Raw genomic sequence first — 16,977 nt, forward strand, 5'->3', positions numbered from 1 at the left:
CATGATCTCTATTTTTAATTCTAGAAATGTCCAGACATTTAATGAGCAGAACTCTTTACCAGGGCAAGTTTCAGGTAAGAAGTCCTTGGGGACACTGGTTTTGTTTATTTTTAAACCATGAACACTTGCTAGAGGTTTCCTATGTGAAGAGTCAATAAGGAGACCTGCAGATTAAAAGCAACACAAACACACATTGTCCATGTACAGTGAGATTTTACTACTCTCTCCCACTTTAGTATGTATTGAGTTTTTGGCCTATTTGATCAGCTAAGGTTTTTATTAGTATTGCAAACAATGGGAACACCATTTTGGTCCTCTAGGCAGTTCAAATAGAGGGGAATTTTTAATACTTAACTCTTTACTTCAATGATTTCTTATGGCAGTGAATCCCACAGATTCTACAGGAATGATTGCCTTTTTACAATTTTAAGTTGGTTACTTTTTAATTTCACTGAATGTCTTCCTGTTCTTGAATTATGGGTGCTCCCATTTACCCTTTCTATCTTCTCTACACCATTCATTTTTTTACACATTTAAAATGGTCCCAATCTTTTCACGTGGAAGGTTTTCCATACCTGTAGTCCTTTTCATCACCATTTCTGAATACATTCTGCTTGTGCCATATGTGTTTTCAAGTGGGGGGGAGGGACCAGAACTGATCAGAGTATTCCAATTAGGTGTTCTACTGATTTATATAATGGCATTAATACTTTCAGTGTTGTTTTCTATCCCATTTGTTAAACACCAGAACACTGTTTGCATTTTTTTTTAAATTAAATTAACTACCACAAATTGAGCAAAAGTTTTCCTCAAGCTGTCTGTAATGATCCTTAGGACTACTCCACTGCAAGTGGTCACAATTCATTTAGAGCCCAGGAATATTCATGTGTAGTTCAAGTAATACCTTCCAGTATAGATTACCTTGCATTTGGAATTGCGTCTGCCATAATGCTGCCTATTTATCTAAATTTGTTAAGTCCCTATGAAGTTTTTCGCAGTCTTTAATGGCCTTGACTATCCTAAATAATGGTGTCATCTGCAAGTTTTACCATCTAACAGTTTGCTTCCTCCCCCATAATAAATATCTTTTCAATTATGTTGGCTAATATTTTTATGTTTATTTTTAGTGCAGACTCTATAGAAGTTATAGAATTCATTTTTTATATTTATAGGGTTTGCATTAAAAATATGTGCCACATATAACAGTTGTGGAATGGAATGCAAGTGGAGAAAGTAATGGCAATGTATATACCAAGAATTGTCAAAATTAATGTACACACTTAAATAGAACATTTTGCACTAGACAGAAGAAAAACAAAGGGCTTTATTTTGCACAGCTGCAGTTCTCTCCTGAACACTGCCATGGTATCTCATCTCCTAAATTAAAGCTAGTACATCTGAAAGGAAAGAGATCTTTGCTCTTTTTTAGGGAGTCATTAGCTATGTGAAGGTCTGCGATTCGGGTGATTGCACACAGGCTTTTATAAATACTGCAGAATCATTATTTAATAATGGTGTGATGGATGGTTATCAGTTCTAATTAAGTGATAAATCTTGCATCTTTGTCTGATAATCAGGCCACGAGTTTTCCATTCTCGTCACCCATTCACAGCCACTTTGTTTTAAACGTAGCACAGATTTTTCTAGTGATTATTTCTCTCTTAAAAATAAATAATTTTCAAAGACTTCCAGATAGACTTCCATTGTATCATTAGTGTACCATTTATCTTTCTTCAGCAGCAGTGCTTCTAGTTTCGAATTCCTTTTTTTTTTTTTAAACTGTTTTTCTATAAGAAAACAGCACCTCATTACAGTTGCTTTAAAAGCTTCTCATCTGCAAGCCAGGGTTAGGTGGTGGAGGTTTTTTAAATTTTACCTCCTATCATAGCTTTATATTTACTATTGCTAAAATAGTTGGACTATGGCAACTCATAGCATAGCTTTCCGTTTCCACTGGTGGTTAGACTATCTATATATTAAATGTTTAATTAAACAAAGGTCCCTTTGGGCCTCTTCACAAGATTGCATGACAGTAACCCAAAGAACAACAGATCACCAATGCAGAAGTGCATAGAACAGTGAGAAAATTGTTGAATGTGGATTCCTACATCTCCACACAGCCTACATTCCTAACTTTGACAGGCTCCTTTAAACTGCATGGAAGTCTATTTTCACATTTATCTGTGTGTTATGGCTAACACATCATCACCAATGAGAGATTTTGTGGGCCAAATTCTGCCCTCAACTATACAGAAGTGGAACTCGATTGTCTTCGGAAAAAGATGAGTCCAGAATTTGGTTCTGGAACTGGAGCTTTAACAACAGTTCTGTTGATAAGTGAAACAGAGGAGAATCCAGCTCACTCACTCAGTTACATTAGCAATACTATCAGGACTAAGAACTTATTTTAAGTATGAAAAATAAACAATAAATGATGGCTTGGAATAGAGTGAATGTAGAGCTATAGTTGCATCCCACTGAAAGCACTTTCTCACATACTAAAAATCTTGAAGTATTTCCATTCTCTTACAAGAGACCTATGCTGCTGTCAGATTTTTTAAAATTTATTAATTTATTTTAAATCAAAGAGCAGATATACTGTTCTGTTAAGCCTTTCTAGGCACATTATTTTGGATCATCACTGAGGCTCTACTGATGTTTGGTGCTTGTTTCCCCACACAAGGCTCCCACTCACATCAAAGACAGATTTTTTGTGTGGGAACAGACTGCATAATACACCATAGGGACTCTCAGTGTGTAACAAAGAGCCAGAACACTGCGCTCCCATAGAAGCAAAAATGTCATCAAGCTGAGTCAGTCCTTGCACCCAATAACCACATTATCTGATCATAAATACTTAACTGTGAATTATCTTACATTTAATGGTTTGCCTAAAATGTTTTTGGAAAGACAAGTGACAACTCACATGTTGTGTACAAAATAATTTATATAAATGTTATTCGACAAAGTATTTATTCAGTTTTAACTAGAAATGTATCGATCACACCATTTAACTCGAGCAAGCTCAAGAAAAGCTTGTCATTTCCATTTGTAAATATGTGTAAGCTCAATTTTTCAGCACAGCCTAAACTGGAACTCCTTTTTTGAGTGAAAGTCTTTTAAGAGTTAAAAAAAAAAAGTTACTTTGCCTCCCCCTCTGGTAAGAAAAACATCACACGTGTAGGAACACTACATTAAATGAACATAACTAAGGGCTTGTCTACACTATTGTGCAGGGTCGATCTAAGATATGCAACTTCAGCTATGTGATAGCGTAGCTGAAGTCGACATACTTAGATCTACTTACCACGGCATCTTCACTGCGGTAAGTCGACAGCTGACGTTCTCCCGTTGACTCCGCTGGCTCCTCTCGTTCTAGTGGAGTACCGGAGTCGACTGCAGAGCACTCAGTGGTCGATTTATTGTATCTATATTAGACACGATAAATCGACCCCTGCTGGATCTATCTCTGCCCACCAATCTGGCGGGTAGTGTAGACAAGCCTTAAGACTCTTATGCCAGTCTTACACACATTTACAATGTATTACAGAGAGAGTATGACAACCAATTTGAAATGAAAAGAGGGCCCTTTTTAAACCCTTTGCATGGCTTAAATCACAAAAATTCACACCCGAGATTAGTTTAAATTAAAGAGATGACACCCACAGAACTCCCACTTGGTCCAAAATCCCCAATGCTTACTATGTCAGGGACTAACTTCAAACTGTCTGGGGCCTCTCCATGCTAACATGCTACTTAAGTGTTGCTGTATTACCAAAACTGCTATCAACATTTTATGAACAAATCATTAAAACAGCGAGAAAACAAAGTTACCTTCTTTAATGGAGTTGATTGCCTCATGTCATACAGCACAATATTTCTGTCTGAAGCACAGCTTCCCAAAAGATACATCTAAAAAATAATCATGCCATTATATCAGGTACCACCTTCTAAAGCTATGAAAACAAAAAAAATAGGACACTGAGTACTGTATATACTCGTTCATTAGCCCGTTCGTTTATAAGCCGACCCCCCAAGATGGATAAGTAAAAATATTAAAAACTGTATGACCCTTTCATAAGCCGACCCTATATTTCAGGGGTTGGCAAACTTTGGCTCCCAGCCCATCAGGGTAAGCTACTGGTGGGTCGGGACGTTTTGTTTACCTGGAGCGTTCACAGACACCCCAAGCTCTGGATGAATGCAGTACGCCGCAAGTAAACAAAACGTCCCGACCTGCAAGCGGCTTACCCTGATGGGCCAGGAGCCAAAGTTTGCCAACACCTGCTATATTTTAAAAGCTGGCATCACAAGAAAACACTCAAAAGTTTTGCTAGAATTATTTTAATGTAATCTAACGAAAAACCTGTTGTTGTTATAATAACTGAAGAAATATGTATTCACCTTCAAAATTACAGTCAATTTTTAAAATCAGTAAACGGATATTTAAAACAAGTAACTTAGAAGAATATGACAGGTTTCAGAGTAACAGCCGTGTTAGTCTGTATTCGCAAAAAGAAAAGGAGTACTTGTAGCACTTTAGAGACTAACCAATTTATTTGAGCATGAGCTTTCGTGAGCTACAGCTCACTTCATCAGCTCACTTCACATCTGATGAAGTGAGCTGTAGCTCACGAAAGCTCATGCTCAAATAAATTGGTTAGTCTCTAAGGTGCTACAAGTACTCCTTTTCTTTTTAGAAGAATATGAGATTTTTAAAAGTCTTAAAATGCTTCAAAGTGTGAATCAGTCTCCAATTCACCAAACAGTTCATTAAACTTGGCTTCAGTCACAGCTGCACCTGCATCATCATCGTAGATGTCGGTAGTGTCGTCCTCAGTCTCAGATTCCTTCTCATCATCAACCTCTATTGTGTCATCATGAAATATGGCATCTTCTGACCCATCGAGTGCATTGCTGATACAACATTTCCTGAATGATTTTTCTATCATTTCCGAGAGAATGGACACCCACGTGTGCTTGATCCACTGGGTGACCAGACTGATTTTGGGCTTCATAAGATTCCTGCCTTTTGTCAACTTCGCCATGCCTGAGAACATCCATTCAGACCACATTTTCCATAGCCTGTCTTTAAAGGGTTTGTTCAGGCAGACATCAAGCAGTTGCAGAACTGAAGTTAAGCCTCCAGGTATTACAGCCAAAGTAGTTTTCATATTTTTGGCCACATTTTTCACCTCATCCGTCTTTGTGTGCCCTGAACATGTCCCAAACGAGCATGGCAGATTTCTTGAAAAATGCTCCTGGGCTCTTATTCCACACTTTTCCAGCCATTCAATTGTCCCGCTTTCATCCATCCATCCCTTTTCATGTGCATGTACAATGACACCAGCAGGAAATTTCAAAGTTTTAGGCAAGGTTTTTCTTTTAAAAAGAACAACAGGAGGGAGCTTTGATCCATTTGCCAAAGATAAAACCACCATAAAATGGATTTTTTTGTGGCCAGTGGTTTTAAGTAAAACTGTTTTTTCACCAACACTGGTTACCGTTCTGTTGCTCGGGAGATCGAATGTCATCGGTGTTTCATCCATATTTCCTATTTGTAACAGTTCAAATGCATATTCCTTTCGATATTTTATAATAAACCTTTGGGAAGATTCGATTTTTTCTTCCAGATCTGTCAGCAGCTTTTGCGCTATCTTTGTTCGCTGATGAAGACAGAGACTATGACTGCTCATGAAGTGACTACACCAACCCGCTGATGTGACAAACATTGATGGTTTAATGACTTGTATTTGTCATCTTTCAACATTTGCAGAGCATGCAGACGAATTCCAGTTCTAGTGACAATGTACCCACTTTGTCGACATTCAACAACCCAATTATTGAGATCTTTCTCCGGCTCAGGAAATGGAGCGCACCTGTTGGACATTTTTTCTTGCTTCTTGGCATGTCTTTTAGTTTTTTTTTATTTTTTCACCATTCTCTTACTTGCTTCTCATTGATACAGAATTCACAAGCAGTGGCACAATTATTGTTTGCTTCTGTATATTCAACAACTTTAAGTTTGAACACTGCGTGATCAGCAGATCTTTTTCTTTTGATTTCACCGTTTATTTTAAATACTAGTATGAAAATAGTATATTATTATTGTAGTTATAGATTTTGTAGGATTTTATATAGAATGTCACCTGCTTTATCACTGTCAAATTATTATTGTTCTTTGTTTATTTCAAAGCAGCCCTGTAGATTGGCATGTCTGTGGGGATAACGGGCTATTTCAATTTTATTAGCGATTCCATCGATTCTGCACGTTATATTTTCATATTGGCTCAAGACTTATGAGGTCCATTGGTAGAAAGAAATTCACAAAGAGATCAAATTACACAGTAGCAGACTGACACCAGTGCTATAGTACTATTGTTCGTTGTATTTTTCTGATTGGCTTGTAAGGCATAGCATTTTGTGAAAATGCATGGGTCAAATGTCATGCAGATCTGCAGCACTGCTCTTTTAGTATTCTTTCCAAGCCAATCTAGTTCACTAAACAAAGACTTTGCAACTTTAAAAGGCTGCAGTATTGACATCAATAAATGTGTCGGCAAACTTTGGCTTCTGGCCTGTCAGTGTAAGCCACTGGCGGGTTGGGACATTTTGTTTACCTGAAGCGTCTGCAGGCATGGAGCTCATCAGTTCTCTGTGGCCGCGGTTCGCCATTCCCAGCCAATGGGAGCTGCGGGAAGTGGCACACCACTTCCCGCAGCTCCCATTGGCTGGGAACGGCGAACCGCGGCCACAGAGAACTGAGGGGCTCCATGCCTGCAGATGCTCCAGGTAAACAAAACGACAATGTATTAGATATACAATTCAATGATTTCAGAGAGATTAAAATCATCAAATTTTGGTGTAGATCCGTTTATAAGCCGACTCCCGCTCTTTGATGCGTCACTTTTTTACCAAAAATATTCGGCTTATGAACGAATATATATGGTATATATTTTACACTAAATATTTAAGCAACTGCTATTTTGCTAATTTAAGTACAGACATAGCCACTTTCTTCTAATATATGACTCTTAAAATTTTAAGAAAACTGTTTGAATAAAAGCAATCACAGAACAGGAACATGATCTTGAATCTCCTTTGACAAAACAAAATTTTGGTGTCAAATGTGTTCTATTTGCTTTAACCATTAGTAAATGGTTCACTATTCTTTATGTACAGCTGAACAGTCAATTCGAGGGCTTTTTTCAGAAATAGCTTTGTTTTCACCAAACCGAAATCAATCCGTTTTTCCCCACTTGTGAAGTAGTAATTCTTTCACATATTCACCAGCTAATCTAAAGGACAGTAATTCCCATCACAAAATTCCCGTCAACACGATGTTGGTAATTGATTTAGTATGTATACAAAAGACTATCTTCAGTATTACCTACTGAAGCAACATCACCACTTTAATAAAAATAAATAAATAAAAAACACATGCTATATAACGGTGTTAAAAATACTGTTTTGGAAATTTACAGTTGGAACAAATAGTTGAAGAGAGTTTAATATGAATCTCTAAATGTTAACATGATTTAGTCCTCGTACTGATCAAATAAAATATTGACATACAGTATGTATAAAGAAAACATTACCTCAATTGGATTAAATTTAACACTGCTGATGCTATCAACACCCCATGTCAAAGAGCATATGGGACTGGTCCTTTGTTCATCCCAGATGTCTACTTGATGCCCACAAGTTGCAAATACAGCTTCCTTCCAGTGGTGATCAATTCCTGTGTACACTGTCTATAAAAGGCAAAAGAACTTAGTTACAGGAATGTTCAACTCAACTTTGTATAACAAGTTTTTCAAGTTGTTACATTTATTATTTAAATTACTGATGACCAAATCATCACGCCCTGCTGAACATGTTGTAGTCTTTCATATTTAGCTATTTTAAGAATATTGTAGCCTTTCATTTTCTTTTTGCATGTTCTTTTTTGTAAATTTTTATTGATTATATTTATAGTGAAACCTGTATTAACTGTCACTCAGACAGTTTGAAACCAGTCTGACCGAGCATTTTACTTTGACATACAACATATTAAAAAGTGTGGTAATATAGCCTACATGAAAAAAACTTTAAAATGTTTAATGTATTTCCAGAGGCAGTCAAATAGATCCCATGTGTTACACAAAAGTGTATAGCTGAATCTTGTTAGCAATTTTCCTTATGGAAGTACCATAATTAATTTTAAAATCTCTCCCTAGCTCACATACCAAAAAAACGCACCAAAATATGTGCACTGTGGTGGAGGATGCCATAAAAATCAGCTTTTTTTTTTTAAGTTACTTAAAACAAAACCACTATCTCATCTCATAAATGCAGGCCAGAAGGAACCATCATCATGTAGTCTGATCTCCTGAATAATGACCTATGATAATTTCACCCAGTTAACACAGTATTGAGCCCAATAACTTCCATCTAACTAAAAAATAATTTGTATTTGACTAAGACTATCTTCCAGAAAGGCATCCAGTCAATAAGATGACATCAAGAGATGGAGAATCCACCACTTGCATAGGTAGTTTGTTCTAACGGTTAACCACCTTCACTGTTAAAAATCTGTCCTAATTCCTAATTTGAATTTGTCTGGCTTCAGTTTACAGCCACTGGTTCTTGCTATGCCTTTCTCTGTTAGAATAAAGAGCCCTTTAGTCCGGTATTTTCTCCCCATGGAGGTACTTATACACTCTATTCAAGTCACCTCTCAATCTTTTTAATAAGCCAAACAGATGGAGCACTTTAAGGGCTTGTTTTCACAGCAATATGAACTAGAGGTATAACTCAAGAGTCGCCTCTAACCTAACTCCCGTCCACACATGCATAAGAACAGCCCTACTTGGTCAGACCAAAGGTCCATCTAGCCCAGTATCCTGTCTTCCGACAGTGGCCAGTACCAGGTGCCGCAGAGGGAATGAAGAGAACAGGTAATCATCAAGTGATCCATCCCCTGTTGCTCATTCCCAGCTTCTGGCAAACAGAAGTTAGGGAAACCATTCCTGCCCACCCTGGCTAATACACATTGATGGACCCATCCTCCATGAATTTATCTAGTTCTTTTTTGAACCCTGTTATGGTCTCGGCCTTCGCAACATCCTCTGGCAAGGAGTTCCACAGGTTGACTGTGTGTTCTGTGAAGAAATACTTTCTTTTATTTGTTTTAAACCTGCTGCCTATTAATTTCATTTGGTGACCCCCTAGTTCTTGTGTTATGAGACGGAATACATAACACTTCCTTATCTACTTTCTCCACACCAGTCATGATTTTACAGATCTCAATCATGTCTCCCCTTAGCCATCTCTTTTCCAAGCTGAAAAGTCCCGGTCTTATTAATCTCTCCTCATACGGAAGCCGTTCCGTTCCCCTAATCATTTTTGTTGCCCATTTTCTGAACGTTTTTCAATTCCAATATATCTTTTTTGAGATGGGACGACCACTTCTGCACACAGTATTCAAGATGTGGGCGTACCATGGATTTATACAGAGGCAACATGATATTTTCTGTCCTATTATCGATCCCTTTCTTAATTATTCCCAGCATTCTGTTTGCTTTTTTGACTACTGCTGCACATTGAGTGGATGTTTTCAGAGAACTATCCACAATGACTCCAAGATCTTTCTTGAGTGGTAACAGCTAATTTAGACCCCATCATTTTATATGTATAGTTGGGATTAAGTTTTCCGAAGTGCATCACTTTGTATTTATCACCATTAAATTTCATCTGCCATTTTGTTGCCTAGTCACCCAGTTTTGAGAGACCCTTTTATAGCTCTTTGCAGTCTGCCTGGGTCTTAACTATCTTTAGTAATTTTGTATCATCTGCAAATTTTGCCACCTCACTGTTTGCCCCCTTTTCCAGATCATTTATGAGTATGTTGAATAGGACTGGTCCCAGAACAGACCCCTGCAGAACCCCACTATTTACCTCTCTCCATTCTGAAAACTGACCATTTATACCTACCCTTTGTTTCCTATCTTTTAGCCAGTTACCAATCCATGAGAGCACCTTCCCTCTTACTTTGCGTAAGAGCCTTTGGTGAGGGACCTTGTCAAAGGCTTTCTGAAAATCTAAGTATACTATATCCACTGGATCCCCTTGGTCCACATGCTTGTTGACCCCCCCCGCAAAGAATTCAGTAGATTGGTGAGGTAAGATTTCCCTTTACTAAAACCATGTTGACTCTTTCTCAATAAATTATGTTCATCTATATGTCTGACAATACTGTTCTTTATTATAGTTTCAACCAGTTTGCCCGGTACTTGAAGTCAGGCTTACAGGCCTGTAATTGCTGGGATGACCTCCGGAGACCTTTTTAAAAATAGGTATCACATTACCAGATGACTGGAGGATAGCTACAGAAGCTGATTTAAAATGACAGGTGACAGACTAGTAGTTAGTAGTTCTGCAATTTCACATTTGAGTTCCTTCAGAACTCTTGGGTGAATACCATCTGGTCCTGGTGACTTATTGCTGTTTAATTTATCAATTTGTTCCAAAACCTCCTCTAATAATACCTCAATCTGGGACAGTTCCTCAGATCGGTCACCTAAAAAGAATGGCTTAGGTTTGGGAATCTCCCTCACATTCTCAGCCGTGAAGACCGACACAAAGAATTCATTTAGTTTCTTTGCAATGGCCTTATCGTCCTTGAGTGCTCCTTTAGCACCTCGATCGTCCAGTGGCCCCACTGGCTGTTAAGCAGGCTTCCTGCTTCTGATGTACTTAAAAAAAATTTGCTATTACTTTTTGAGTCTTTGAAAAACATAAAACATTCCCAGGAGAAAATGCAGAAATATAAATCCCAGATCCACAATCAATCACCTTCCACCCCACTAGTCCATGCTTAACTAACTTAAGTAGTAACAAGAGAATAGACGTTTTTATACCTTTCCAAGAATTGTATGCAGTGGTTCTTCTTCTTCTCCCCCATATCCTGGGCCATCCATTTTCCAGTGCTTCACAGTTTTATCATCACCAACCTAGAAGCATTGGAGAAATCAAACAGCTAGCTCTTTGGAATATTTAACACACATTTATTCTATTTACACAATTCAAGCTCCTATGTTATGCAACTACCCAAACCTTTCCCCCCCGCCCCATGACACTTATCTAGTGTCTACTTCAGAGCAGTGGATACACATTCCATTGTCGGTAGATGGACATACAAGATTTTTGTTAACAAGAGGACCCATCAACTCATTCTGTCCTCCATACTTCATGCTTTTCATTGTTAGATGTTAGTCCTGTTTTCATCTGAACACCAAAACACTGATATTTTATCACAGTCAGTTTATGTGCACTTAAACCCATTATACTTGATATAAAGTGACAATGAAAGGATGTTTACTGACAGAACTTTGACTTTAATTACTCAATTGAAACCATCTTGAATCATATTAACTATTCATAGTGTTTTTCAATGAACACAGTTTGCCATACAAAACCAGTAGGTAAAATAACGTACTCAAATTAATTGAGTTGCCCTTATTAAAGGAACAACACCAGAAAATTGCTAGTCTTGGTTAACAAATGCGTTGTAGCACCAAACATTTTTGTTCAGAAACAGAAAAGGCTAGGTTTGCAATATAAATGGAGTTTAGTGGACATTATTCCTAAAAACTACTGACATTTTAAACATGCTACCACAGAGAAGCTCACCAAATGATTACACTAAGTTTCTGATTGGAAAACCAATGGTGGAAGTATGCTCTATACGTCATACCAACATTATACTTACGGTGAAGAAAGAAGTACCACAAAAGCGGGCACATATCCCTCGTACAAAGCCCTCATGCGCTTGTAAAGTACGGATGCATTCTCGCTTGGTCAAGTTCCAAATTTTAACCTGTTAAAAGAATACCAAAACATTTTTCCATTTAGTAGTTTTCTAGCTGTAAGATGTCATGAAAAGTCATCTCAAATGGACACCAGCAGCCTGAAATCTAGCTAGTTTTAGAAAATGTGTTCCACGGAGTTCAAAACAAACCTTCCCCTGAATAGCCATGTCTATTTTTTGTTGGCTTACAATCACATTTCCCTTATATTTTTTTAAAATTTCTTTATTGAAGTGAGTGTCACTGCTACCACCAGCAAGAATTCGATTTTACAAACCCAATACTGGAAGCTGCTCCACATGACTTAGACCTGCTTGCAGGATAGGGACCATAGAAAGTGCAGTGAAAGGAATTATTGTATTAGCCAGAATGGTCAGGGAGGAACATGCTCTAGGTACACCTAAACTTCTGACTGACCAATTCTGGGACTGAACAACAGGGGATGGATCATTCTATAATGCCCTGTTCTATACATTCCTCTGAAGCATCTGGCACTGGATACCAGGCTAGATGGACCACTGGTCTGACCCAGCATGGCCATTCTTATATTTTTTTAAAAAGAAGTTTGTATTCTTTTTTTTTTTTTTTTTGGGGGGGGGGGGGGAATTCACTTACCTCTCCATCACAGGCCCCAGAAAGTATTGTAGACAAACTATGTGGATGCTTAGCCATACAATTAACTCCATCCCTGTGACCATCCAGTGAAGCAAGAAAAGGTTTTGCAAACACACGTTCTAATTTTGTTGCATTCAGGGCTCGCATATACTCTCGTGGAACCTCAAATGGATGCAATGCAGGATCATAGTTTCTTGGAACTGGAATAAGATGGATAATCGTAAGAACCCATGACATCCTCTGTGGTGCAAGTTAAGTTGAATTAAGATAAATTTCCCTTTGATTTTTCCTGCCATGATGGAAAGAATATATTTTCCCACAACACTGGGATTTCTGTCACATTGATAACTGCAAAGTGATCTGCGGGATCACCAGCTACTGAAATATTTAAGTTTAGAGTTAGTCCTACTAGCTTTTTTTAAATTAAGAAGTTAAATGGACAGTGTCAAGTAATTTTTAAAAGATTTTACTTTTAGATTAGACTTCTAGCTATCAACACTTGTCTTATATTTCAAAAAGCGCTGAAACTAAAATGCCCATAATTTAACTCAACATTGGATTTATACTAGTCATGTGAGCAGGCTGGGAACTTAAAGTTAAAAGGCTCTTGCCTATCAAGAGACATTACCTGCTCAAAGAACCAAAACAAAGCCAGTATTGAGAATGCCAATGGACAAGGATATTTTGTAATTATTTTGTTTCTTCCACACTGTTGTGGGTGGGAGGGAATACATACATACACACACACATCCCCCACCACATAACCATCAATGCTCAGAGATCAATCCACCGGTGATTGATTTAGTGGGTCTAGTGAAGACCCACCAAATCGACAGCCACTTGCTCTCCAGTCCACCCCTGTACTCTACCCCCGATGAGAAGAGTAAGGTAAGTCGACAGGAGAGTTTCTCCCGTAGGAACTCGACCTAAGGTATGTCGACTCCAGCTATGTTATTCACATTACTGGAGTTGCATAGCGTAGGCTGACTTACTGTGGTAGTGTAGACGTAGCCTATTTATGAGATCTTTTCTTCTGCACAACCAAAATAGCCTCTGTTCTAGTGGAGGTAGGAGACCATGAGTTCTACTCTCACCTCTTCCAATGAGGAACAATATTTCCCTGCATTTCGTAACACTTATTACTGAGCAAGGTACCATAACCCTACGTTATGAAACTTAGTTTCTTCCTTACCCTATTACACAATTGAGATAACTGTGGGCCAAAGAGTTTACATACATTCATATCTGACAAAGCTCGGAAAAGCATACAAATAGACTAGAAAGTGGAAGACCCAAATCTCATCCACTAGACCACTGGTTGAAAACCACTGGTCTGGGGCCCTCTGGGGGTCCACGAGCAGGTTCAGGGGGTCTGCCAAGCAGGACCAGTGTTAGACTCGCTGGGGCCCAGGGCAGAAAGCCCTGCCATGTAGGACTGAAGCCCTAAGCCCTGCCACCTGGGGCTGAGGCAGAAGCCTGAGCAACTTAGCTTCAAGGGGCACCCTGTGGCATGGGATCCTGGGCAATTGCCCTTCTTGCTACCCATTAATGTGAGCCCTGGCTTTATATTACTCCTGAGGGCATTCTGTGCCAAAAAATTAAAAATTCTGCACAAAATATTTTAAAATTCTGCAAATTTTGTCAAATAAACGTAGAGGCTCCAGCATGGAATTGGGGAGCACAGACCACTGGCTGCACAGAGGTGGGAAATCACTGTGCAGCTCCCCCGGGACACTGACTCAGCAGTAAGAAAAGGAGTATTTGTTAGTCTCTAAGGTGCCACAAGTACTCCTTTTCTTTTTGCGGATACAGACTACCACAGCTGCTACTCTGAAATCTGACTCAGCAGTGAGGCTACACCCAACCCTGACACAGCATAAGAACCTGGCCTGCCCCAGAAACACCTCAGGGTTCTGCCCCTCTGTGCCAGGTGCCGGCAAGCTGGCTCAGCAAGGCAGGATCCAAGTGTGAAGGGGCTTAGTGTGGGGGCAATCTAGGTGTGGGTTGAGAGGGTTCTGTGTGGGGGCAGTTCAGTGAGGGAGCCAGGTGCATGGGGGGGGAGGGGAGATCTGGATGCACAGGGACTTGTTGAGGGGTTCTGCAGGCAACACTAATGGGACTCCGCAGGGGGGTCCAGGTGCAGCTGGTCAGGGTTCGGTAGGGTGGGGATCCAGGTACAGGTGGCTTGCCGAGGTGGTCCAGGGGAAGTGAGGCTCATCAGGGGGGTTCTGGTTGTGTGTGGGGGTGGGGTGGGGGTGGGGGGGTTAGGCTCGGCGGGAGTGTCTGGTTGCATAGGGATTGGGCAAATGGGGAGCAGCTCCCTGTACAGAGATCCCTCCCCCTGCAGCTGAGGAGAAATAGGTGCAGGAAGCGCAGAAGGTGGAGTTTGCAGAGCTTCCTACAGCCAAGGGAGAAATCCAGTAGGGGTCGGTCTGACACAGCCCCGGATGCAGTGCAGGGGAAAAGGAAGTCCCATCCTCCTCAGCCCAGCCGGGACTAGCAACTGAGCCTGGTGCTGGGCAGGAGCCACCAGCCAGGTCTTCCCCAGTCCCACCCCCTGCCCCACAGTAATTTACCTCTCTGCCAGCTACCCCAGGCACCCGAAATATACTGCTGGGGAGGGTCACATGACTTCTTTTATAGCTTCCCTTTGCTTCCCCATCAGAAAATCATTCTTCTGGGGGGAAGCAAAGAAATCTGTTGGGGACAAATTCTGCGCATTGCAGTGACGCAAAATTCTCCCGAAAGTATCATATGTAGAAAACTACTTGTGGCGGCACAGGTGGGTGATGGAGTTTTTACAGCATGTTGGCGGGGCCTCAGAAACAAAAAGGTTTAGAACCCCTACGTTAGAGCACGATTACAGCATCTCTCAAAAAGAATGTGCCAAATCTGATCAGGACGAGACTGTCCGTAATGTGGTACTATTCTGACACACCCATCTTTACAAGATGCCATTGGATCCAGAGATGAACAAGCGCTAATAAGGGCAAAACATCACTGAAAAATAAGTAGCAGGCTAGAGTCATAAGTCCCAGACCCTTTCTCTAACTCAGGGGTTCTCAAACTGGAGGTCAGTTGCAGCTCAGGGGGTTGCAAGGTTATTACATGGGGGGTCATGAGCTGCCAGCCTCCACCCCAAACCCTGATTTGCCTCCAGCATTTATAATGGTGTTATAAATTAAAAACACTTTTTTATATATTTAAGGGTGGAGTCACACTCAGAGGCTTCCAATGTGAAAGGGCTCACCAGTACAAAAGTTTGAGAACCACTGAGTCTAACCTCAGGGTAGTCAATTATTTTTTTGTCAAGGTCCAAATTTCTTGGTCAAGGTATAGTCAAGGTCCGGACTCCAGAGAAAATAATAAATAATAATAGGTAAATGAAAAGATTTGAGGCTCCATTCAAAGCATCTGGGGGTCCAGATTTGACCTGCAGTCCGCCTATTGACTACCTCACCTAGATCATGATCCATATCCAGAGTCAGAAACAGAACCCTGCATTCCCAACTCCCAATACATTATTGGGGCATGTCCTTATATAGAAAGAGGCAGTCCTTTTCTTATTGTGTAATGCAGAACATTATTCCAGTGTCTAAAAAAATAAACGCACAAGATGAAAACTCAGCCTGGGAAGTTTCAAAGAAAAATACATCCCTACACTGAAAGAACACTGAGGCTGCAAAATGAAGCAGTCAATTGTTCAACAATGTCAAAATTAAGCTAGCACACATATCCTTAATTCTGATACCTTATTCACTAGCATTATGATACCATCTTTGATACCATGATCACAACCATTTTTTCCATAGGACCCCTGACTTATTCAGAACAGTTTCAGTGGTGAATGAGTTCTTGCTGGGAGTAAACTGAACGGTGGATAGTGGCTCAGACTGCAAAAAGGGAACGAAATGTGTTCTGGCGAAAGACATAGGTGCCTCGGGCATCGAGTTACTGAGATATCCAAAATCAGCAGACACTTCTGTAGGTGTTAGCTTTAATCTCCCTGAGCGTCTTTTACTAATCTGTAAAGCCTGTACCCCACGACAGCGTTATCGTTACCTACTTGCAGCCTGGGATGGCGCCATGTAGGGGACCAAGACGCTGGTGTGCTAGGCGCTGTACACACCTGTCCAAGGGGCTGGCAGGCCGGACCCTCTCCTAGCCCAGCCTGCCAGGCCTATGCTCCCTCTTCTCTGGCGGGTGGCCCCAGCACAAGGCGGGCCCCGGGGAACGGCGCTCAGGACACCCGCACAGCCATTACGCTAGGTTCGCCCCCAAGCACCTGTCCGTCGCGCGCACCGAAGATTCCTCCCCAACCAACCAACCAACCGCCTCCGCCTGCCCGCGCGCTCACCGCGCTGGAGATCCTGCTTGGTCTCGCGGATGTAATCATCCGGGTTCCGGCTCAGCACCTTCACCCTCATCCCGCCGCCACGCTCCGCTCCTCGCGGCTGCACAGACCGGAACACTTCCGGGTCAAGTCAGAGCTCACAGTAACGACCGGAAGAGC

General features: G+C 40.6%; 1 protein-coding gene across 2 annotated transcripts in view; it reads right to left on the reverse strand.

The window, feature by feature from the left end:
* The window catches only part of DCAF13 (DDB1 and CUL4 associated factor 13), a 43,951-nt gene extending 26,983 nt beyond the window's left edge, over positions 1–16,968 (reverse strand). The window contains exons 1-6 of one of the 2 annotated variants that reach the window (XM_048841453.2): positions 16,822–16,968; positions 12,465–12,664; positions 11,753–11,860; positions 10,902–10,994; positions 7,599–7,754; positions 3,835–3,912 (exon numbers count right to left, since the gene is read on the reverse strand). In XM_048841453.2, coding sequence (XP_048697410.1) covers positions 3,835–3,912; positions 7,599–7,754; positions 10,902–10,994; positions 11,753–11,860; positions 12,465–12,664; positions 16,822–16,891 — 705 coding nt within the window. In that variant the 5' untranslated portion in view covers positions 16,892–16,968. Of the gene's footprint in view, positions 1–3,834; positions 3,913–7,598; positions 7,755–10,901; positions 10,995–11,752; positions 11,861–12,464; positions 12,665–16,530; positions 16,637–16,821 lie in introns of those variants that run through there. The other variant, XM_048841454.2, reaches the window with a different exon arrangement.
* Between the last annotated feature and the right edge of the window lie 9 nt (positions 16,969–16,977).

This window comes from Caretta caretta, chromosome 2 (assembly GCF_965140235.1).
Source record: "Caretta caretta isolate rCarCar2 chromosome 2, rCarCar1.hap1, whole genome shotgun sequence".
Taxonomy (NCBI): domain Eukaryota; kingdom Metazoa; phylum Chordata; order Testudines; family Cheloniidae; genus Caretta; species Caretta caretta.